This window comes from Seriola dumerili, unplaced genomic scaffold (genome assembly GCF_002260705.1).
Source record: "Seriola dumerili isolate Sdu_G_001 unplaced genomic scaffold, Sdu_1.0 BDQW01000068.1, whole genome shotgun sequence".
In the NCBI taxonomy this organism is placed as follows: domain Eukaryota; kingdom Metazoa; phylum Chordata; class Actinopteri; order Carangiformes; family Carangidae; genus Seriola; species Seriola dumerili.
The window spans coordinates 16,012,953-16,037,504 of NW_019174323.1; the positions used below are offsets into that span (position 1 = coordinate 16,012,953).

Below are 24,552 nucleotides of genomic sequence, written 5' to 3' on the forward strand. Positions count from 1 at the left end.
CACTGAAACAAGAATTGATCGGCTGATAACTCATTAAAAAAAACAAAACAAAGGACAGCAATTTAATTAAAAAAAAGGCAATTGTGATGATTTGCAGGTTTCCTTCATCTCAGACCGTTATGAAGTGAATCACTCTGAGTATTTTAATTGTTGCTCTGAGCAAATTAGCAATTTGAACAAGTTGAAACATGTTTTCATAGAAATGTAAAACTCAAATTGTGAGTCACGAAGCAGCAGCAGGTCACAGAGGCAGGTTTGTTAATGGAACATCACCAGTTTGACATTAAGAGCGCCTCCGAAAAACCTGGAATGATAAAATTAATTTAAAATTGGACCGCGGAAAATTTGTTTTTAATTAAGATTGTTCCTAACGGTGGTTCCTGTTTTACAGTGGCTTCAGAAAGCATTCGGACCCCTTCATCTTCTGCACACTTTATTGTGTTGTAGATTTAATTTGAAATAGATAAAACTGCCATTTACATGTCCATCAATCTAAACTCAATAGTCCATAATAACAAAGTGAAAACATGTTTTCAGAAATGTTTTCTCATTTATTAGAAATCAAAAACTGAAATCTCTCGTTTAGAAACGTTTTCGGACCCTTCGCTGTGGCACTTCAGATTGTGGTTATGTGCGTTCTCTTTGCTTTAATTTTCCTTAAGATGTGTCTACGACTTGATTGGAGTCCAGCTGTGGCAAACTGAAGTACTGATTGGACATCATTTAGAAAAGCACAGGCCTGTGTGTGTCAGGTCCCACAATTCAAACTGCATGACAGGACAAAAATAAGCCACGGTATCCGAGGAGTTCTCTGTCCATTCTCTGTGATGAAATTTTGCTGATGAATAGATCAGGGTAATGATAGGCTGTAATACCATTTCTAAAGCTTTGTTTATTCCCAGGAGCGACAGGACTCTTCCTAGAGTCGGCCTAGAGAAACCAGCGGCCACTTGACCTCAGCTTCAGAAATCCTGATGCGAGGTCGACCATCGCAGCGGCTTGTCTGCAGGGCCGTGTGTGTCTTTTAATCGGTCCATCTTCCTCTCAGAAACGGGTATTCAAAAACCAGAAAAACAAGTATAAAAGTAAAATACGAAAATTTAAATTTAAATAGCAGTTTTTTTCACGAGGCAGGCAGTTACTTCAGTTTTACAATTTCATGGTCAAAAAGTAAAAATGATTTGATTTTTCATTTTTGAAGGTTGTAATAATAAAACCGCTAGAAAACAGAAAGGAGAAAAGTTTTTTCATATTCTGAGACAGAATGTGTCGAGTTGTTCCTGCCTGCAGAGAACTCCGCTCACAGATAATTGTGATGATCTTGTTCAACGTGGAAATGATGCCGCATTCTTTGAATCTCAAGTCTATAGTTGTGCGAACATTTAGAATGAATAGACTGAGAATCAGTATTATTGATACGCGTCATCTGAACGTTCAGCAAAGGATAAGTGAAGTGAGGTCGTTGACCTTTAAGCGCAACAATGCCAAGATAACACAGGAGCGGCTGTTGAGAGACGCTTCCCGTCCAGTCTGACGGCGTTTCACAGAAGAATGAGATGAACAGTTGTTGAGACCTAAACTGCATTCACACCGACATTTGTTTTAACACAGTAAAACAACACAGTGGGTGGGGGGGGTGGGGATGGGGGTGGGGGTGTTAGACCGTGTGAGGCGGTGAAATATGATCCAGGAAGTCCAGTTGATGGTACCGGCTTGCATCCACGATCGGATGTATGTGATCAGCCAGTGCAGCGTCTTGCTGGATGACATCACGGTGCACTGGATTGAATCTGGCTCCAGTGAGAAAGACGCCATAGTCGCCATATTGACTCCTAAGCCCCCCCCCCCCCATATTCTTTTGATGTACAAAAGAATATGGTTCTCTTGGTTCACCTGTTCTTTATTCTCAAAATGATTCTCACCCTCCGCAACGATGGTTTCCATTGAGCCGATGGAAAAGTGGCTTGAACGCTGAACATTTACTGTCACTCGGTTCAGTACTTTTCTCCCTTTTTTGCCAAATAGCCTTTGAGTGAAGCGTTAAACCACCTTGGTACCACGCTGCTACCCTCGGTCCATCAGTGCTCTTATTTGTGTACCTGTGCCTGCCTGTGATTCTCAGCAGCTTTTCCCCCTGCGGTCTGAGACAACCTCCCTCGTCAATACCTGCCTCGCTCTGTCTAGACATTCAGACACTTGCTGGCTTTTAACCCTTTATCTAATCACAGTCCAGCAGTACATTTTCTAAAAGCTCCTGCCCAAAGAGCCGCCGCCACACGTTCATTTGAGCTCTGTGCCTTTGGACATGCTGAATTTCTATGTCTGTACTTTCACTCCACTCTCTCTCTTTCTCTCTGCTCCTATCACTCTGACTGGAACCCGATTAGCTGATGTTTATGGGCTGAGAAGCGGCGCTTTAGGCTCCGTCATGATGACTTTAGCAGGTTAGTGAGCTATAGTAGTGCAAAGAAACAATAAACTCAGTGTGAACAGAGTAGAACAGGCTGTGGTGAGAGAAGGGGAGTTTATCATCTTGACAAAACAGAGAGAAGTTTTTCTCAGGAAGAAAAATGCGTGTGTGCAACAGCGTTTTATATTGTACGTACAAGGAAGTATGCGTGCAATAACAGGAGGACTTTGTGTGCTAATGCGCGGCTCTCTGTGGGTGTGTGTTTGCACGCCTGACCCGCATGATTATATGTGTTTTTGTGATGCGCGTGACTCATATCTACTACAGTTTATGACATTAATTAAATAAAATGGGGATTCATGGCTCTTTCCTGGCTGGTAATGTGTGTGTTATATAGATGTGCTGCTCCCTGTGCTCCGTCTCTCGCTGCTAAAACAAAAGCATCAAACAGCCGCAGGTGTCACCACTCGCCACAGACGACGACACAATGCGCATAATTGGCAGAAACCCACTGTTTATAATTTATTGTGAGAGGAGTTTCTCGGCGCAGTGTGTGTGTGTGTGTTTTTGACACGCCATAGTATTTGTACAGATGTGTAACCCTGCCTGCATTCTCTCTCTCTTTCTGCTGCAGCCCTGTCGGTGTTGCGGTCAAGCGAAGATCAGGCCCCCGTGCCACAGAACAAGTTCATGGGTGACATCGAGGAGCTGGCTGCCAGCTATGAACGCAAACTCATAGAGGTGAGTGCTGTGTCTCTCTCTCCACAGGTCTGCGTTCCAGAAGTTCATTTGTCTCGGTGGGTAACAAATAATTATGAATTGCAGGTTTTTCTGCGCGCGCTACATTTTGAAAGCAACACCCCCCGCACTTAAAAGAGCAGTTCAACATTATGGGGAATATTTTTATTCACTTTGTTGCTGAGAATTTAATTAGAAGATCAATATCACTTTCATGTCCATAAGCTCAATGTGAAGCTAGAGCAAGGAGACGTTTATCTTAGCTTAGCATAAAGACAGAGGGAAACAAACTAGTCTGGAGTCGCCGCTGGTTGCATGTCAACCTCGCTGTAACAACAAGTCGCCAGGACGACACTGACCTGGCTTAGAAATAGGCTGCGTCCCAATTCTCAGAGGTCTGCATCCTTCAGAGGACGCGGCCTCCGTAGCCGCCGTTTTCACTTTGCATCACCAGCTCTGCCCGCCCTTACCTTTGTGTTGCATAGCATCGTTCCTGTCGCCTAGCAACCTACCTAACTTTGTACCATGAGCTGTTGCATCGAGCTGAAACTCAACACTTACATTTAAAAGGTGAATCCTCTGGGCTCTAGGTTGGTGTTGCTTGCGGCCATATTACTTTCATGCAGCATGCAGTGAATCTGGGGATACGTACGTTTAAGTCTTCTTTGCCCAGGAAAAGAAAGCCGCATCGCTCGGCTGCATTTTGAAGGAGCCTTCGAAAATAGGGGGGAGCCCAGTGACACAATCAGTCTCTAAACGCAGTGAACAATGAATGTGGCCCCTGAGGTGGGACACAGCTGTAGTCTGACACGTAACTAACAGTAAAAAAAACACAAGTTGTTGCTTCTACATTTTGGTTTGTGTACGGATTAAAGACCTTTTAATTATAAGTGCCGGTAGATGGAAGCTGTTTCCCACTGCTTCTACTCTTTATGCTAAAATAAGCTAATCTTATTTCCCTTTATTCCCTTTTCTTTCATACTTAAATATAAAGGAAATTCAGTGTTACATATGTAGTATGTGTAATTGCTGTAAATGAATAAACCTTGGTTCAGACTATTTCTAGTCTCTTCGTCCAAATTCTGACAACATAAATCACATTGCTCCTTGTTCTAAAGAAGATTCTTCAGTCTAAGGTTTGTCTTGTTTGTTTCACTGAACCTGCGGCTCTAGAAGAACGAGCCAGTTCATTAGATTTCTCTCCATGTTTGACCTGCTGCCACACAATGTTAAAAAAAAAAACAGCGTAGGAGCCAATAATCTTGTTGGTTGACAGTAATTAAATTCATATGTGGTAATGATTTATTGGTGTAGACTGGAATTTTTTTTTTTTTTTTGTAATATCTGAGTTGGTACGTTAGCAAGCAGAGTTAAAGCAAGAATGATAAGAGTAAGTTTTTCAGTTTGTTAGAGCCGTGCAGGGAATTTAAAATTCTCACCCACCTGCTTTATCTAAATAAAGCAGAGAGTCGTACATTTCACTTGCATTGATTTAATTTGCTTCTTAACGGCTCTGAGAGCTATTCCCCGAGCAGGTTCATCTCAAATATTTGGATTGCAGCGCACGGCGAAGCTCTGTAATAATTGGACATCAGGCATAATACTGCCAGCTGTGTGAGCGATGATGCGAGCTGTGGCCAGTTTCCTGTTAGTTTGACCACTGAGGCAACACTCCCAGGGAGAGTGACACTGGCAGAGGAAAACAGAGGCAACGTCTGTGTTTTCTAATGGATATTGAGGTGTGCTTGGGGGGGGGGCGTCTACATGAATAATTAAACACTTATTTATGCACATGTATGTGTGGTGCATTTTTAATGGTGTTTACTTATTTATTTGTTCATTTGCTTGGCTGTCAGTTTCGATTGGACTTGAACAGGAGCCTGGAGGACGGCAGTGGGACACAAACGCACTGCCGGCTCTGCTCTGGTGCTCTGGTCCCACGCCAGCCGGGACCTGATGTGGCTTTGTTTAAATAAGCCTGTCATGCAGAACACAGGTGTTTTCCTTCTCCCTGGCATGTGACAAGTTGTCCAGCAGAAATATAGTAAAAAAAAAAAAGAAGTGGCTGCAGAGGCGAGGCTGCAGCTGCTGCTGCTGCTGGGTCTCCAGCTAGAGGAGCCACAGAGAAGAGAGGGAACAAGAAAGATGTGCGGCGAGCAGGTGATGCAGGATGATGCAGGATGTTGTTCATCACTAGCCTTTCTGTGTGGCGTTTGCACGTTCTCCCCGTGCCAGCGTGGGTTCTCCCACAGTCCAAAGACGAGAACAGCAGGTGAATTGGCGACTCTAAAAATGCCCGTAGGTGTGAATGTGAGCGTGAATGGTTGTTTGTCTCTATATGTCAGCCCTGTGATAGACTGACGACCTGGATGAATAAACGGAGGAACAGTGTTGTTATATTTAGGACAGATTGAGGAATTTAGTAAAGAAAAAAAAAAAAGAAGTGTGGTTTTTTATATAGTTAACAGTGTGCCGGTGTGTGTACAGTACTGTGTGTGTGTGTATGTTCATTCCCTCGGCCCTGATGTGGAGATTGACGATCATGATTTTACATGAGTAGCTGTCAACACTCCTGATTCAGCTGTCTCGCTTCAGCAACTCAGACAAAATCTGACTGACCAAGTTATTGATTTTTTTGGAAATGTCACATCGAGCCTCGTTGGATACATACAGGCCAGACACAAATAAATATTGGACAGGACTCTGCCTTCATTAACCTGGGAAATACGCCTGTGTTTGTGACCTACTTCAGTTTTAATTTATTGATGCTAATGCGTTGTATTGACTTTGGCTTTGTTTATATTTGAGCCAAATCTCAAGTGGCTCGATGCTCTTTTCCTGGCGCATCCTCATCTGTTCTCGTGGAGCTGAGGACTGTGCACGGCTCCATGAGAAGGCATTTCAGGTGACAGGAGAGAGTTTTCCTATTGGCAAGTGTTACCCCTTCAACTGGCCTCGCAATTGAGGGTGGAGGCGGTGACGGGGCTTTAAACACATTATCGGCCATGTGAAAAGCCACAGTGCAGCTCTGCAGGTCAGTGGTTTTATGCGATGTAGGACATTGTGCCGGTGAAGCCTGTCACTGAATGTAGCCCTATATTCCCGGTTCCACTGAAAGATATTGATTGCAGCATTCAAGCCGTCAAATGTGACGCTTTAGATGCTGATGAGGTATAGAAATAAAAGCACTGATTTTACAGATTTAGATTGAGAAAAAAATCCACTGGCCGTAGATTTTGCTGAGTCAGTTTATTAGATATCCTTAAAGATGCATTAGTTGATGTTTTGGCTTCTTATGGGCGGGAGAACAAGCTGAAAACACATCAACACATAAACTTATCATGAAACAATTGCTAATTTACACGTGCAGAAGCATTAGCATTCGTTTGGAGTTGTGTTTCTGCTCTCCTGATTAATTCGAGTGAAATATTCTCTCTCTTCACCAGCTCTTGAGGGAACTATCTGGCTTTCTAGCTGCTAAATGCTCCAGTATGTTCATCAGCTAGTTGCTAACGTTGTCTGCCTGCTGTTTGTTGCTGGGCAGGTCGTGTGCAGTGGCTTAACAAGAGCTGAAAACAGTTGCCTGCTGGAGCTGGAAACGAGGGTGATGAGAGTGGAGTTTGTAGATCAGAAAATCAATACAACAAGCTTTAAAGAAGCTATTTGTACGTCTTGATATCACATAGCGAAATAACAGCTGTTTACTTACCAGTGTAGAGGAAATGTTGCAGGTTCAGCATCCAACTTCATTCCTTCACTCGCAAAGAGTTGTCAGCAACACCAATGTTAACTCGTGTCTCTATCACGTCTTTTCTTCTACTGAAGCTAGCACGCTAACTAGCTAGCTCCGACTCGTCTCATCATTTTTTGATGTTCGGCGGCAGAGAAAAAACTTACACGTAGAGTCTGAAACGCTCAGTAGAGCTGAGGAACTGCAGAGTTGGGTCATAATTCTCTGTGGGTTTGAAATTTAATAACAACCCCTTTCACTTTATACACTATACTATATACTTGATCCATTGCTGATATAAAAACATTGATTAGTGCAGCTTTGATGCAGCTCCTTCTGTGCTTGTAATTTCTAATAAATAAAAAGCATGATTTGGGGTGTAGTATACATCCTTTCCTGATTCATTAAACACAGCTGAACCTCTTACCAGCTGTTTGAATGACAGGTGTCTATCAACCTGGGTTGCCTGATCATCTGTGTTTTCTTTTTTAAATAATCTTTTACCTTAGTTTCATCCACCCTTGAACCATTATTTAACCAAACTGACAAAGAACATGAACACAGCAGTGACTTGCGGAGGAAGTGTTTATTTTTACCCTTTGATGATTCCAGGATCTTCTTCTTCTGCTTTCTTACTCCCTTGTTCACACTTCTTACTCTCTCTCGTCACTCCTTTAGCTCCCCTCCTTCACTTCTCACCTGTGACAGCGACGCAGTGATATGAGGTGTGTTAATGCGTGTGTGCGTGAGTGCGTGCATTCACCAGTTGTGTAAACTTCATGTCAGGATAAGTGGGGAATTCTCGCACAAATCTACATGGATGCTTGATCTAATTGGGTTTGAAAGTGGGAGGGCTCTTCAACATATCCCAGTGGACCGGCGCTTGTCGGGAAATGAACGAAAAAGAGAATGAAATGACGAAATGAGAGAAAGACGGACGGATGCAGAGAGAGAGATAAAATCGAGGAGGGAAGAAAGTTAAACTACAACAACTCAAGGGGGATAGATGCAAAAGCTTTTTAATTTACATCTTTATTGCGTGGTATTTTTCATTGAGTGTGAGTAATAAAAACAAATTACATAATGCAATACATCTACTGAGACTTCGGAGAAACAGCAAAACTGCATGACACTGATCTGTGAGGCTGGACTGATAAGGGAAAGGTGGGCAGGTAGTGATGTAACGCGTCCTCTTATCAGTGCTCACAGGCTGTTGGTGTCAAGCTGATGGTAGCCTATACAGTACACAACCGTCCCTCTGGACTTATCGGCCTGCAGATCATTCACACTCGCCAGCGTGTGACTGTTTGTTATAATTACATTTTTAATCCATTCTGAAACTGAGTTATTGAATTATCACTGAGTGTTGTGCTATTTTTTATCCATACGGTATAGAACAATGTCAGGATGCCGTTGGCAGTATAATTATTGTTGGTGTCTCTCAGTTGTCGTACAGACAAACTGATAAGTGTGAAGACTCGCATCTCCTTACGCACTTCGGATTTTCAGACTCGGTCTTTTAAGCCACTCGTGAAAGAGACGTTCAAGGACTCCTTTTGAGTGAGGTGAGGCTACATTTGTGTCTCGGAAAAATGAAATTTGAATCTTTTTAAGACGTTATTAATGCTGCCTACAAGTAGGTTGAATGATAATTTACAAACCAAAGTGAAATTAATAGAAAAGCTGCCCACAAGAGACTACTGTATGTCTGACTTAATATAACTTCGAAAATACAACATATACAACCAATTGCTACCTAGCTAATGTTAGCATTAGCAGCCGTTTACTTACCAGTCTAGACGAATCGTTGCAAGTTCAGCATCAAACTTCATCTGTTTACTCACTCAGCTGTCTTCCAGAGGTGGAAAGTGACCCATCTATTGCGTCTTTTCTCCTACTGAAGTTAGCATGCTAACGAGCTAGCTCCGGCCTTGCCGACCAGTCTTGTCACTCTCCGATGCCGAGTCACTTTAACCTACACCTTTAACAGCTGCTAATGCTAATGTTGGCTTTGTAGCAATAATAAAACTTTCAAATAGCTCCTTCACAAGCCCAGAAAAAGTATATGTTATCAGCTTGAGTTATGGAGTCCACACAGTTTTCAGTTTTGGTCTTTTCACATCACAGATTTTTGTACTTCTCTCCTTCTCTGTGTTCCTTTCACTGGTTTGAGGTGGGCAGAGCTCACCTGGAACAAGGCCATGTTTAAAGACATTTGAATCAGAATCTGATGACGGTTGTTGAGCTGTCAGTCAGATCAAAGCTCACCTACACGGTCCTGATGGAGCAGATTAGCAGGGTTTTTGAATTAAACTCTTCATAAAAAAGATAAAGATAAGACGTTCCCTTCGGCTTTCATTTTGCTTATTGAGGCATTAAGGTTTTCAGGGGCTTTAGAGATGTATGAAATCATTTGTATGACCCGTCTGTCGATCACCACCAAATTAAACAGATTAGTCCTAAGATTACTGTAGCACAGGCACACTTTGAACAGAATTTGTTAGCCATCTAATTAGAGCAGAGATCCAACAGAATTATCTGAGGAGATAACATCGCTGGGCAAACTAATACTGTTTTGTAATTTGTCCATTTGGCCTGCGAACAAAACATGTGTTACAATACATGAATGTAATACAAGCTGGAAGATGCGTTTCTAAGCAGCTGTTACTCATGCAGCTGCAGTTTGTTGTTGCCAGTCTGTCCTATGAAACCATGTACTCTTACTCAAGGCACCTGCAAATTTAAATCATTCGAAGGTGCCTCAATTATTTAAGTATTTCATAATTCGATGAGAGGCTTTTGTGCTTCAAATTGAGGCCTCATTACATCATACACTAGTGCTGTAAACTACCTCGCTCAAAGGCTGGATCATCCTAACCCAAATTCTTCAGCAGACGTCTGACTCACATCCAATAAACAAACAGACTCTAACTACATTAGGAGTCTTGTGACTTTGCATTTACAGTTACAGCTCAAATTTTCTGTTGTTGTTTTGTTTTCCCGTAGTGTTTTTTAAATTTTTTTTTCTATCTCTGCTGTGTTGTACTGATAAGTAGAAGGAAAGTGCTTTTGGAGGATAGAGGAGAGATATGGGTCGAAACTTCCAGTGGGATCAGGGATTCTCCCTTTGATCCGCAAGCTCATTAATTAACCATAAACAACATCAAGAACAAGAACAACAATTACAAGCCACCGACTCAGAGTCTCCTCTGTTCAGAGAGAAGATGCAGTAATAACCAGGAGAATATGAACCGATGTGCCTGTATAATGCCCGTTGTTTTTGCTGTGTAATGCACGTAAATGTGACCCTTGAAAAAGCAAAATACTGCATAATGCATGCTATTCTCCTCAGAATAATGCAGGTGAGTCTTCTTTGAAGTGTTTGCACATATTCTGAGTACAAAAGCCTTCCTACGCCTTATTAAAACTTCTTTTACACAAATAATTTTTTTGTTTTGTAATGTCTGTTTCCAGATTGGGATGGTAAAACATTCTCTCTGATGCCTTTGAATTCAAAAGTATAAAGCAAAGGTTTCAGTTATAATTTGTGAGCATTTTATTCATATTTGGCGGAATCATTAAACCAGTATTGAAAACACAATGTTCCTTCTGTGGAGCTTGCAGATGAGCACATACAGCAGTCTCCAAAAATCTGCAACCACTTTTGGATGTTAGAGTCTGCAGGAGTCATCCATCTTGCTTTTGAAGCAGCAGGAGATAAAGTTTGTTAAAAACAAGTCTAACTTCATGAACAGACTTTCTGCCAGCTTCATAATGTGATCGCTGAACCCTGATCCCTTTTAGTTACTCTTGCTATGTTTGTTAAGATTTCCATTCTCGCAGTTCACAGTAATAACGGCGGCAGATTTACTTCTCAGAACTCAAACTTAAATGCCACATGTCATTAGCAACTGTAGCTAGCTAGCTAATTAAACTATTGTTAGCATTTTTTTTACTAATAATGGCTGATGATCTCAAAAGAAAAAGAACAAATCAAATAAGTATGTTTCACTTTTGTCAAGAGAAAGACGTGCTTCTTGGTCTTGGAGGTAATCCTCAGTTACTATAGGTAGTAAGCTAATCAGCCTGACATGCTAACGATTACAGCTTTCATTACAGCAAATAAACACTGTTTGATAAATTCCTTACACATTTGCTCTTTAAGACAGGCAAAAAAAAAAAACAGACACCACCTTCTAAACTCTTGCTGAGTCTTACTACAGCATCAAGGAAACACAAATGCTTAAACTTTGACGTGTGCTGCAATAATCCATAACTACCAACTGTCATTTAATCCCCAATCTTCACTCTGGCAAAGTCCTGTCAGTGTATATTAAAATTTTGGCTCTTGATAGTGACGACTTTTTGAATGTAAACCTAATCTTAATCTGTCCAAATACTTTTGGCATGTGTGGACGGGGAGAACATGCACTAAGAGAGGGTTTTAGTCCTCTGAATGTTCATCCGCATTGTGATGAAAACAGCCCGAAATTAAATCTGACAGACTGTACTTTAACATTGTCATCACTGCAGCGTTTCAAAGTAATAATACTACATAACCCAAAAAGTGAGTGATCCAAGTGCTCATGGGACTCGCTGTGTGATGCGGCAGTGACAAAGCGCTACGTCTGTACCATGGGCCAGATTTAGCCTTTTCTATAAACTCCCATTTCTGTCTTTTCTATTGGTCCATCTGCCGCTCTCATGTGCTCACACTTCTTCAGTCATCTTTCTCCCTCTCTCTTTGTATCTTCTTTCTCCACCTCAGTTCAGAGTGGACAGCACAGCTTGTGATGTCTATATTGGTCCTCTCTCACACTCTTATTCCTCCTTCTTTTTCCCGTCTCTCAGCCGATGTCTCTCCCTGTTAAGGAGCAGCTGCGCTGAAGTGAGTCAGAGACACAGATAGAGACACAAGCTGCATTTAGATTTACAAAGTAGCCCAGCATCGGCCATGTTCTGCTTGAGGTCTCACCCAGTTCAAGATGTTTAAGTGAACCTTTGATGCCCTGCGACTGCGTCTCTCTTCTGCCATGAATGAAAAGAAAAAGATAAAAGAATTTCCCTTTCGAGTCGTTCCTGTCCTCCCCACTATGAAACGGTCCTAGCTGTGATATGAACACTAAGAACTGCCCCCCATTAGGTTTTATGTAACATCACAGTATGTGATAACATATCCTGATGAACATTTAATTTTTCTAAGAAATGTTCCAGTTGAATTGGAAAAGAGAAAAGTGCCGAGGACTTCACTTGAGGAAGTATTACATGAAATACTTTCAAAGGAGAATTTACATCAGAAAGAAGATTAAATTTGACTTCTGGACTAAATTTGGGGAAGCATGTGAAAAACTTAAGATGAGTTAAGGGATGATATACTGTACAAAGCAGTAGAAGTGACGTACGTGTCATACTGTAATTTGGAGGTTTTTGTGACCCTGCATGGATTTGTGAGGGTCTGTTTGCACGAGTTACCATCGAGGTGACCCAGTTATCTAAAATGCATACTACACAACAGCTTGCATGTCATCCCCTTCTCTTTGAGGCAAGTTTCCAGTTGCTCTCCACTTTCAGCTTTTAGATAAAAGCAGAAATGACTTTCTTTAAAAATGTTTCTTAATGTTGCTACAACAGCAGCAAACAGATTTGACTTTGAACTGCATTAGTGCAATACATATATATATCTATGTATAGATATATATATATATGTGTGTGTGTGTGTGTGCAGATTGTAAACACTGAAACAAACTGCACAAAATATTAAAAGTATAAATATTTGCAGAATGTAGAAGGAAAGATGTGTTTAAAGAAAGTAGGTTAATTCCCAAAGCCGTACCTGCTTCTGTATCTGCTTTAGTCTTCTCATGTTGCCACTCAACGTTACAGGCCAACAGTCCAGACAAGTGGCCCATGATGCATTTCTCCCAGTCTGTCATCATATCGGTTAATAAAAACAAATGTTTTCTTTAAAAACAGAAATGCATGCTCAGGTGGGAAGCGGCAATGATGCATCGGAGTTACTGGTTAAAAGCGTAAATACACTTGTGATGAACGTACCTGGATTGGTCTGAGTTTCTACATGTACCTGCATCGAGGGCTTAGCTTCCAGAAAGACTTCACTGTGCGAGTAAATGTAGCCACTAAATGTGACCCCAGGTTCTGATATCAGCTCTCCCCCGACCTCGTCTGTCTGTCTGTGGTTTGATATTCTCTCTCTTCCTTCTGACCTCATTTTGCTCCACCCCACTCATCCTATGTGTCCAGTTGAATTAAGGTTATTAGGTTTTGGGTCAGCTACACCATTGCTTCTCTTGCTCTTCTTTTTCTTCTCTCAGTCTCTTTTTTTTTGGGGGGGGGGGGGTTTCCAGTTCTGCCAGGGCTTTCTTAGCCTCTTTATTCAGGCCAGCTCAGCTTGGTGCGGCTCAGATCAGATCAAACACCAGGGGAGAGGAGAGGAAGAGGCACAAAGAGATTCTGCAGAGATGGGAGAGGAGAGCAGAGGAGGATGACAAGGCGTTGTGCGAAGGCGGAGATTTGTGTGTGCTTTAGAGAGTGTGCATGTGCGGGAGCGTGCGGTCAGCATCACTTGGGTGGCAGTTAGCTATGATGACTCCAGCGGTGCCGACAGTTGCATCACACCGAACCGGCCCTGCAGCAGAGACTAAGTGTCTGATAGCAAACAACAATTTGCATCACTGCTCTGCTGGTCGCGTGTTCAGTCACATCAGGCCATGAAACCGAAACCGTATATTAGATACACTCACGCTAAATGTGTGACGGATTATATAACTGTCACACACAACGTCACTAATTATCAAATTTGATTTTGCCCATATTTGTTTTTGCAACCCAATATAAATCATGAATGACTCCTTTAAAAAGAAGGCTGTTGTGTGGTGTTTGCATTACAGCAAAAGTTCACAACATTTTGCAGCACCGGATGAAATAAATGAGGCAATTTATCTTTGTTACAAAGAGAATAACCGACATAGATGGTAATGTTCACTGCAGAGCTTACTGTATTTAGTGCATTTGTCATTATTAATTACTTCGGGAGAGGATGTTTTAAGGTTAGGTCATAGTTATTTTGTCCTTTCACGGTTCAGTTTCAGACCTCTTACTCTAATTTAGGTAAATGTTTTAACACGAATTATATCAGTTCCATAGAAAAACGAAATATACAAAGAGAAACACGGCATGAGTTACACCCTGATGAAGAATAAGTTGCTTTAATTTGTTTTATTGCAAAACGACTATTTGAAGAAGTATGATGTCTTTCATTTCTTGCTGGGTCTTTTTTTTTTCTCACTGTTTCTCACTAAAAATGCATTATGTGAATCATCGGCCTCTTACACTCCTATCAAATCAATTTCCCTCTTCAGAAAACATTTGGGTAGATAATTTTTTTAAAAGATATTTTAAGAACTGCATTGTTTACATCATTTTAGCTAGCTAGCCGCCTTTTGCCTCCATGATTTCCCTGGCACTTTGCTATGATTCCTTCTCACGTTGCTGCCACCATCTGCCGAAACTGTGCAGTGTTCCTTTAAACCTTTCCTACATCCAAGTGTCTTAACCTGATCGGTTACTTACACACTTAAACTTGAGACATTTTGCAAAGCCGGACCCGTGACGAGGACCACGTGCTGTATGCTTGAAGTGATGGAAGTATTTACCAAATTAGTAACTAGCTGTATGAAAATGCTCATTTACTTGGGAGTTGGGAAAAATACACAGTTTGCATGAGGCTGCAGAAGAAAAAGACTGTGGTGATTTGTAAATAAGTTGCTGAATTTTCTTGTCCCAGCTCCCCAGGCAGAGCACCGCAGCACATTGTGGTTACCTTTGTCCCGAGCTTTGATGGGAGGATGGCCCTGGGAGCCGCCTGCCCGAGCCGCACTTTCACGGCTTCAAGGCTGTGGCCTAAAGCAGACGGCGACAGCCTGTTAGGCCTCTGCTTTGCTGACTTGTTGAGCTGTCAGGTTTATTGTGATGTTTTTATGGCTTCACGGTGACAGCCTTTCAACTTGAAACTCAACTGGCATGAAGGGAAATTGGAAGCTGTTCTGTCTCCTTCAAGACTAACAAGGTTGTGAGTGTCAGGAGGAAAGAGCGAGTGAATGTAGACACACGTGCCGGACACTCAGGCATGTAACATCCTACGACTCCTGCGCTCCTGTTAGAATTAAAACCATCCCTCTAACGTGTTCGGATGCCATGTTCTTTCCAATTAATGTCGTTGTTTGTCACGTTATCGTTTTGAATTTATTGTATTCTTCGTTTAAATCATTTGTGCAATTAAACTGAAACCTAACTCGTTCAGACAGCGCCCTTTAGTTCTGGAAACCTCTCTGTAATGACTTTGTTTTGATCTGTTTTTCTCATTTATTTTGTTATCTGGAGGGGATTTCTGCATCCACTAATTCGCCCCCGTCCTGCAGATATTTATTGGCTGATGCGAGCCTGAAGCGAGCCTTTGGGTGGCCTTCGGTGGAGAAAGGTCAGCTAGAGAGAGGGATAATGCACCTGAGTGAAGCCCGCTGCACGTCAGGCTCCAGGCACGAGCGAATGAACGCCGAAACCCGGTTGTGCATTTTAATGACCTTGCGTTAATAACAGTAGAGAATATTAACTTGACCATTTAAACAAATTGGCAACGCTAGCGCGTCGCCACACAACCAGCGCTTAATATAGACCGCCGCTTTCGCACAGACGCAACGCACATGTGCACTCACATACACATGCTGTACTGTACATGCAGACACACACACACACACACACACACACACACACACACACACACACACATACATGCGCCACCAGAGAATGACAAACTGATTAGCTCCCTCTCACTGAGAATTAATTGGGTTTCTTCACGCTTAAAATTAATTCCCTCTTTTATAATGTCCTATTTAAGAGTTGTGGCAGCTAAATAAATGAATGATGAATTGGTTGGTGTGTTGAGGACAGTCACAGTGTTTCAGGGTGTAACCACTTCCTGTTCCCTGAGTGGAAAATGCCAGGAGGTGATATGTGCCTGTTGGACTTTAACTGGATTTGAAAGTGTCCTTTTGAGGTTTTTGAAAGGACACAGACAGAAACATTGAGATGTCAGGTTTGGGGATTCATTTTTGAGCTGGAGTTGGTTATGTTTTATGTTCAAAGATTAACATCAGCTGTGTTTTATTACTTTGCGGCCCCATCTGATCCCGAGATTTCTAGCATCTCGGCTGTTTAGAGTCACGCAGATATTGACTGAGCGCACTGATATATCCGTTTTATTCGGTTAAAATAAAAAGTGGCAAGACCAGGGATCAACTGAGCCCAAGTGGTTGGATGCAGTTTGATTCCCTCTATCCAGATTTCTGAAGCGTAGTTGTCCAAGTAAAAAGAAGTCTGTTACTTTCCATTATTTCTCACCCTTAAGTAAAAGACACTTGCAGTAGTTTTGTTTTTTTGTTTTTTTCTTTTCTCAAAAAGTGTGAAAATGATTATCGCTCAAATCAGCTGCAAGCGGCTGAAGGCCTTCCAAAATTCCCAGACTTGTTGCAACTAATTTATTTTATACTTTGGATGATTTACTGCCTGTAGAGCTCAGGTTGTATTTGACAGTGGAGAGATTTAACAGCCCTGCCCGAGGAAACGCACAGTGTTATTCACTTCATAACTCCGGAGCCGCAGTTAAACAGTAGAACTGGGAAACAACGACAGACACAAATCACAGAGGACTCTCCCCCCGTCAAACTTGTTCATTGTAGCAGCTGTTGTGTTGGTGAGAGAAAATGAGCGTCCATTTAAAAGTGCTATTACACAGACAGGATTGTCACCGATATTTGTGGTAGGATTAGTTTTATTTAGTGTGTGCTATAGTTGTGTGAAGTCTTTACAACGTCTCTCTGATCCTGTTGAACACAATCAGCTGTAATTGTTCGCTTTGTCCGTTTATTCTAACGTTCTCTCTGCGTTCCTCTCAGTCTTTCTGCTTTCTGTTAATCTAACAGACGGGAGTCTTTGTCTGCCTCAAACCTCTCTTTCACTCCGCATTTTTACTATTTATTAAACATAGACATTAACAATGTAGAGGCAAGTAACTGAAGCAACATCATCTGAGGAGACAATATTTTGGCATCTCCACCTCAGTTAGCAGCTAAGTTGGCAGGTGATCTTAGGGGTTTTTTTTTTTTTGATCGTATTTTAAGCCAAACACACGTCGCAGCTCCTGATCAAAGTGTGATCTGCGGCTCCCGTGGCCTTGCCTGTGTGCCGGTGAATACTGCAGTCGAGAGTGAAGACTTGTCTGTATTCTCTCCTGCTGTCAGGTTCCCCCTTCACACTGAATACCTCGCCTGAGGAGCTTCAAGGAGTTTCATTTAGCAGTGTCTTTTATATCACTCCTTAAAGCACGCTCGCGTACTGTAGAATAGTTGTTTTGTATGTAGTTGTTATGTATCACAACTCTACTGATTTAAATGTCAACTTTTACTGTCGGCTCTGTCAGATCTCTCATTGACTGTCTGACCTTCAAAATCTAAAGTCCCTAAAGGAGGAATATTTGTTATCATTTCAGCCAGAGGCAGTCTGCTCCAGAGGTGGGGACAAACACGTGTTCTGTAGCCTTGCTTTCTGTATTTTTTTTTGAACTGGGGTTGTCATGGCAACTGGAGGCTTGAAACTACTTTAATACCACTGCCAAAAAAACTGAAGTCAGTGACTTTTATAAAAAATATATATATATATATATATTTTTTAATATTCATTAAATGTGTTCTCCTGAAATTCCACAGCAGCATCGCCTCTAGAGGGCAGCAGCGTGTGGCTGGGTCCGACTACGACTGATGGACTGAGCTGCAACTGGCTCCTTGGCAGTGACTGCAATCCGCCTTAAATGATAGGTTCATATTGTTTCAAGTCTGTTTTAACAACATTTACATGCCCATATAAACATTTCAACTCAGTTTTCCTGTGGCTGTGATTTTTTTTCCCCCTCTCCTGTCCGTCCTGGCTGCTCAGAGATCAGCTGCTAACGTGATTCCAATGTGAGAGATGAGGGAAGAAAATCCATCCGTCCTTGTGCTGTGAAAAAAAACAAAAAACAACATTTATCTTTTCTAGTTTGAGTATTTTTTCCTGCAAAGATCCCTATGTGTGTGAAGCCCTCCACTGCAGCTGTGGAGCTCTTACAGTAGAACTGCAATAGGGAGGAACCACAACAATGACCATGACAATGTATATGAGGACATTTGAGTGTCTTCTTAAAGGAACAGTTCAAAATTTGAGGGAATACACTAATATTGATGATGCATACCACTTAAATCTCTGTGTGTGAAAGTAAGGCTTCAGCCAGCTGCTGGTTAGCTAATGTAGCTTAGCATAAAGACTGGAAACAGGGGGAAACAGCTAGCCTGGCTCTCTCCAAAGGTAACAACACCCACCTGACAACACGTCTAAACCTCATTAATTAACACATTGTGCTGTTTTTAATCCATCAAAACATTAACGTGGACATTTTTTTTTTTGGTAGCAGTTACTATCTGAAATCTTTTGAGGTTCCCAGGGAGTCGGCAGAGACTTCTGGGAGTTAGTGCACCCAGCCAAGAAACGGCGACGAAGATAGACTTGAAAAAAAAAGAAAAAAGAAAAAATGAACCTGTCTGTGGTTGAAATGTTGTGAGCTGGAGAAAAAGACGATCACCCGGAGTTCAGATGTGTCAGGCAGAAGTATTTATTGTAAGCTCGGCGCCACAGAGAAAATGATGAGCAGTACACAGCCGGAGAGAGACTCGCAGCAGCGCCACAACAAGTCTGACAGGACATATATATCTGTACTTTACCCACATACAGCTAAACTATAGAGCGAACCTGTATGTATGAAGACGTTATTGGTCACTGTCACATGCTCTCACCCACACCAGTTAATATTACATATGTCTTGTGCTTTGCCTACTTCACTCCTCCTTGACCAGGACTGTGTTTGGGCAGTTTATTCTTCTCCCTGCATCTTTATCTAGAAGACCATGACAGTGAACCTTTGTCTAACAATGTGAGATTGTTATGACCTGAACTCTTGTTGTGAGTAAAGGTCTACAAGAAGAAGAGCAGAACACTGTTTCATGAGGTGAATAAACCGGAGTCAGGGCTGGAATGACCGGGTCTCTTTGGCTTTACAGACCTCAGCGGACCTCGCCCGGGTCAGTGAATAAAGAATAAGAAGATAGATGGGCCCGACAACATTAAAAGCACCACATTAGTGTTGTTGCAGTGTCCAATAGTCATCTATGATGGCACAGATCTCACTTTCCCTGATTCTGGTTGATCATCACATGCAAACTCACTGAAAACTCTGTCACTGCACAGCTCGGATTAGCGGTGTGTTTTTTTGTTGTTGTTCTTTTTGTTATAGACACAATGTTAGATTCGTTCTGCTCACACACTCCAGCCTCAGTTTGAAATAAACCGTGATTATTCAGTTTGACGTCGTAATATTAAATTCTAGATGCAGACTAGTGTCAGTCCTGCTTCGACACAAAGCCGCTTTGTGAGGTATCCACTGAACTCTGCTTCAAGTTTATTGTGATCATTATCATTGTTGTTATTACATAACGGGTCTTTACGGCAGTGTGTGGGCTCTTAAATGGGATGTGAATAAGTTAATGTATGAAGGTCTGTGCTGGAGCAATAAGTGGCGCTGCGGCTCACCTGTCAGCCGGCGATGGCGCTCTGGCGAGGCGGCCGTGACATCAGGTGTCCTCCTTACAGCACAGTGTGTGTCACAGCTGTCAGTCTCCTGAAGGAGGCCTGTCTACACTGCCCGGCCTGGTTAGGCAGAGTCTGCCTAACCAGGCCGAGGAACACACACACACACACACACACACACACACACACACACACACATACACAGAATAGCCTGGCCATATTTGCAGGAGCACACACATGCACACAGATGTGAATAACACCACGTCAAGGTTAGTTAGAGCTGAAGACAATTGATTAGCAGTCTGGCAGGAGTCTGGCTGTTTAGGATATGAACTGGTTTCACCCCCTCACACTCTCTCCATCTTTCCCTCTCTCCGTCTCTCTCCCTCCATCTCTCCCGTCTCTGTCAGGGGTTTGACTGTCTCTCAGAATCTGTCCTGCTGTCAACTTCCATTACGTCTCACCTGGAGTGTCTCTGCCTTTTGTGTCTTGAACAGAAACTGAATTTTTTGAATGTGCTAACGCTATACATAATGTATTTACATAATTTTCTATTCTCTATTTTTTACATAATTGTGTGTTATATAATAATGCTCTTCAGCATGATAAATGAATGTGTTTTCTGTCTTGTTTCTGCGTGTGTGTGTGTGTGTGTGTGTGTGTGTGTGTGTGTGTGTGTGTGTGTGCGCGCGCACGCTGCAGGTGGCCGAGATGCACGGAGAGTTGATAGAGTTTAATGAGCGCCTCTACCGTTCCCTAATGGCCAAAGACCACCTCATTGTCCAGATGAGACAGGAACTCATTGACCTGAGAGGACCGGTGAGTGACTGGACACACACACACACACACACACACACACACACACACACACATTTCTCTGCAGGTTTGCTCTTTCTTCCTCCTGCCTCCTCTCTCTGTCACTCTGCCATTTTGCTCCCGACTCTCCTCCTCGTGATTCTGTTTGACTTTCATCTCGGCCTCGCCCTGTTTGTTTTTGCAGTGGTGCTCTGCTCATTCTTCTCTCCAGTCAATGGACGCCGATAACGGTTGCAGATGCAGTTCGCAGAGATAATCTGTCCGTCAAACAGCGTGTCCAGCGCTCACATCTCTCTCCTTCTCCGTGGGTGAAGTTTGATTTTCTGTCGACACTAATGCTAACTATCCATTCCTGCCGTTCATCGGTATTTCAGGCAAAACTACTTTTTCTCAGAAACTTTCTAAGTTGTCCTCTGAAATAACAACAAACACAAACAGAACGCCAACGTCTGGTCATGATTCAGGAGAGCTTGAAGCAGTCAACACACACACACACACACACACACACACACACACACACACACACACACACACACACACACACACACACACACAAACTCTCCACAGTGTGAGTTGATGCATTGGCAGTGATGGGAGCCTCAGGCTGAAGATAGGTCCTCTTATCCCTCAGCTTCAGCCCTGCTCTGCTGGACTGCTCACTATAACTGTGTGTGTGTTTGTGTGTGTGTGTGTGTGTGTGTGTGTGTGTGTGTGTGTGTGTGTGCGTGCGTGTGTGCGTGCGTGTGTGCGTGCATGTGTGCGTGTGTGTGTGTCCATCTCTGGCCTCCTGATTGCTGCATGATTCCAGCTTGTAAGAGCTGCTACACATGACCAGACCCGGGTCACTTTCTAACCGTCTCTCTCTCTCTCTCTCTCTCTCTCTCTCTCCGCCTCACTCTTCCGTTACTTTCTCCGTGTGTGTTTGTGTGAAACTCTTGGAGGGTTTGACGAAAGCCTTGAGGCTGCAGACCCCACTGATGGTGACAGTGTTTTAGCCCAGGTTTGTTTAGTCTCCCAGGGAGGACTGAGAAGACGAGAAGCCAGCTCTGGTTGAGAGAGATGGATGTTTACACACACACACACACACACACACACACACACACACACACACACACACACACACTCATCCAAAAGAGGCTCACATCTGGACCTGGTCATGTGGTTCCTCAAGGGAACTGGAAACATGCAAAGAGCGAAACAAATCACAGGTTTAGTGAACTCTCTCTCTCTCTCTCTCTCTCACACACACACACACACACACACACACACACACACACACACACACACACACACAGAATTGCACAGAAGGTGTCAAATTAGGACAACCATTGCTACCCGGCAGCAGTGGATACTCATCAACAACAAACAGGGATCACACACACACACACACACACACACAACACAACACGTGTGCACATGTTGAGGCATTCCAGATGTGCACCCCAGCTGAGTAAACAGTGTGTTGCTCCCACCCTTTTTTTGTGCCCCCACAGCTCCGTCAGACGAGCTCGAGCTCCATCGACGCCACCTGTCAAGTTCTCACTCAGTTCAATTCAGTTGATTTTAAAGAGGAAGTTTCTCTATAGAAGTGGATGTTGTAACAATATTTTTCATACAGTTGAACTGTGTGTGTGTGTGTGTGAGTTTGTACTGTATATGTAATGAATGTCTAATTTGTAGTTTCTTTCTATCAACCCCCTCTCGCTCGTGCACCAGGTCCCAGGAGATTTAAGCCAGACGTCAGACGACCCCAGCTTGTCCGATTTTGAGACGTAAGAATATTTCTCTGTTACTCTCTCACTCCTTCTCCATCCTTCCCCCTTTTTATATTAATTCACTCTCACCCCCCCGGAGTTTCTCTTGTTTTGAATCTTGCAGGAGCTGCGTCATCTCCATGTAAAATATCTGTTCTCCCAGAATAATTATATCCAAGTTATTCTTCCTCAAATTTACCAGTGAACGGAGCTCAAACACAGTTTGGTTTCATACATTCGCTCATTCGTTCTGCTCTCAGTTCCAGACCAAATTAGATTTTGAGGTGTTTTACCAGAGTGAGCTATAATTTGCTCTAACTGTCCAGGCCTAGTGCTGACACTCTGTTGATGTTGCTGCTGCCAGTGATAATGATAATGATAATGATGATATGATGATGATGATGCTGATGATGATGATGATAATGACGACGGCGACAGTGAGGATGGTTTGTTGTTTGTGCCACTCAGGGCTCATCGCGCTCTCATCAACGTGTGGATCCCCTCTGTGTTCCTGCAGGGCAGAGCTGCCAACGCCTACCACGTCTATCAGGTACAGTCAGCCGCTCCAGCGTCCGCCTGAGCAGCGTCTTCTGTTTACCACGCAGAATCATTTCATCAGAACATATTGATTTCACATGCGGCCATGTTTGACATATATTTTATTCATGGTGGGGGGGGGGGCCCATGCCCAGAGGACAAAGACATAATGGGAGAGGGATTTTTTTCTGGTCATTCTTTTTAATTAAAATATAAACAATACAATAAAGGAAATGAGCTACAAGTTCATTAAACCAAGGAGTGAGGGAAGAAATGAGCAAGCTCTGAAAAGCATGTATGTTAATACCTCATCACCAGTGTTCATTAGCATTGTTGCACTCGGCTCAAGTGGCCAAACAGAACACTTAAGAGTCAGATAGACTGTGTGAAAGCTGTGTTTATCCGTCCCAGCATTCATTTGCTCCGTTTGGTTTATGACCAATCATCTGCAAACCTAGAGACATTCCCATCAGCCTCATCTGTGTCCTGTGTCCAGGCGTGAACAGCCAGTGTTAGCACGCTAACAAACTAAACTAAACGTGGTGAACATTGTACCTGCTCAGCATCGGCATGTTGGTGTTGTATTCTTAAGTTGTGGGATTGCTAGCATTTTAGCATTTTTATGTTAGCGTTTAGCTCAAAGCAACACTGTTGCTGTGTCTGTCTGTGCGCTCACATGCAGTAACACTGTGAACACGGTAAACTCAGCGGCGCAGAGCGTGAGTTCCATCAGGGTCTCAAATCAAACACTCGCCATCGTTTCACATCCAACTTTTTGACCGTTTTGAGCGAACTGCATGTTGCCGCACTTTTCAATGTGAACACACTTAACGCAGGTGTGCACTTAAAATAGCAAGTGTGAGTATGGAAGAATGTGAATGAGACGCAGCAGCATCTAAGAGCTGCTAGAATTTCTTCTGTTCGGCTTAGAAAACGTTTGAGTAGAATATTATTCTGTTTTTCTTGAAAGAAAGAAAATATGACTTTTGCACTGATCTTTTCCATCACAGAGGAGGTTTGACACGACTGTCACTTCCTCGTGTTGTCACCCCTCCAGCAGAGCTGTGTGTCCCTTGTCACTGATTGGTGCCTCGCCAAAACTTTTCTAGACATAAACCAATCCCAGAATAGTGACCCACTCCAGTCTGTGCCACTTCTGAGTTTGTAACCAAGTCTTCTCAGAGTGTAGGGCGTTACAATAGTGATACTAGAGCAGCTCCTCTTAACTAGAGCAGCGGCTCCTGAGCTCGGTGCTGTGGTACTTATCTGAGCGAGGTGTGTTGGGAACTGGACTCGAGAGCAGCTCAACAGACCGGACTGCTGCTTCTTCCTGTTTCTGTCAAGTCATCGAGCAAAGTAGACAACAGCGGCTCATTCCCTCTGTGACTGTTTTACTGTGTCTGTCACATTAACAAGGTGTTACACCTCAGCTCTCACAGCAGCCGTCCCCCCGGTTCCCCCCTTTGAGACACACACACACACACACACACTGAGACATCCAGTCCCCTGGTTCAGCTTCTTGAGACAGACAGAGACAGACAAACTGTCACGCAGACACACATGGATAAACACACATGTATTGCAGTGCGGACACAAATGTGACGCACACACTCATACAAGAAAACACACACACACATACCTGTTCACAGAAACCACTGCAACATGGATACACACACATACACATAGGAACACATGCAAGTGCAGGTACAGCAGACACTTAGTCAGACAGAAAAGTGCACACACACGCGCACACACACACACACACACACACACACACACACACACACACACACACANACAGAGACAGACAAACTGTCACGCAGACACACATGGATAAACACACATGTATTGCAGTGCGGACACAAATGTGACGCACA

At 43.0% G+C, this 24,552-nt stretch overlaps 1 protein-coding gene across 3 annotated transcripts in view; it reads left to right on the forward strand.

Annotated features, from left to right (window-relative positions):
- Positions 1-24,552, forward strand: part of snx29 (sorting nexin 29) — a 124,142-nt gene that overhangs the window by 58,314 nt on the left and 41,276 nt on the right. For 2 of the 3 annotated variants that reach the window (XM_022743112.1, XM_022743113.1), the window contains exons 15-18: positions 3,045-3,151; positions 20,271-20,387; positions 22,101-22,156; positions 22,607-22,688. In XM_022743112.1, coding sequence (XP_022598833.1) covers positions 3,045-3,151; positions 20,271-20,387; positions 22,101-22,156; positions 22,607-22,688 — 362 coding nt within the window. The remainder of the gene's footprint in view (positions 1-3,044; positions 3,152-20,270; positions 20,388-22,100; positions 22,157-22,606; positions 22,689-24,552) is intronic. The other variant, XR_002665046.1, reaches the window with a different exon arrangement.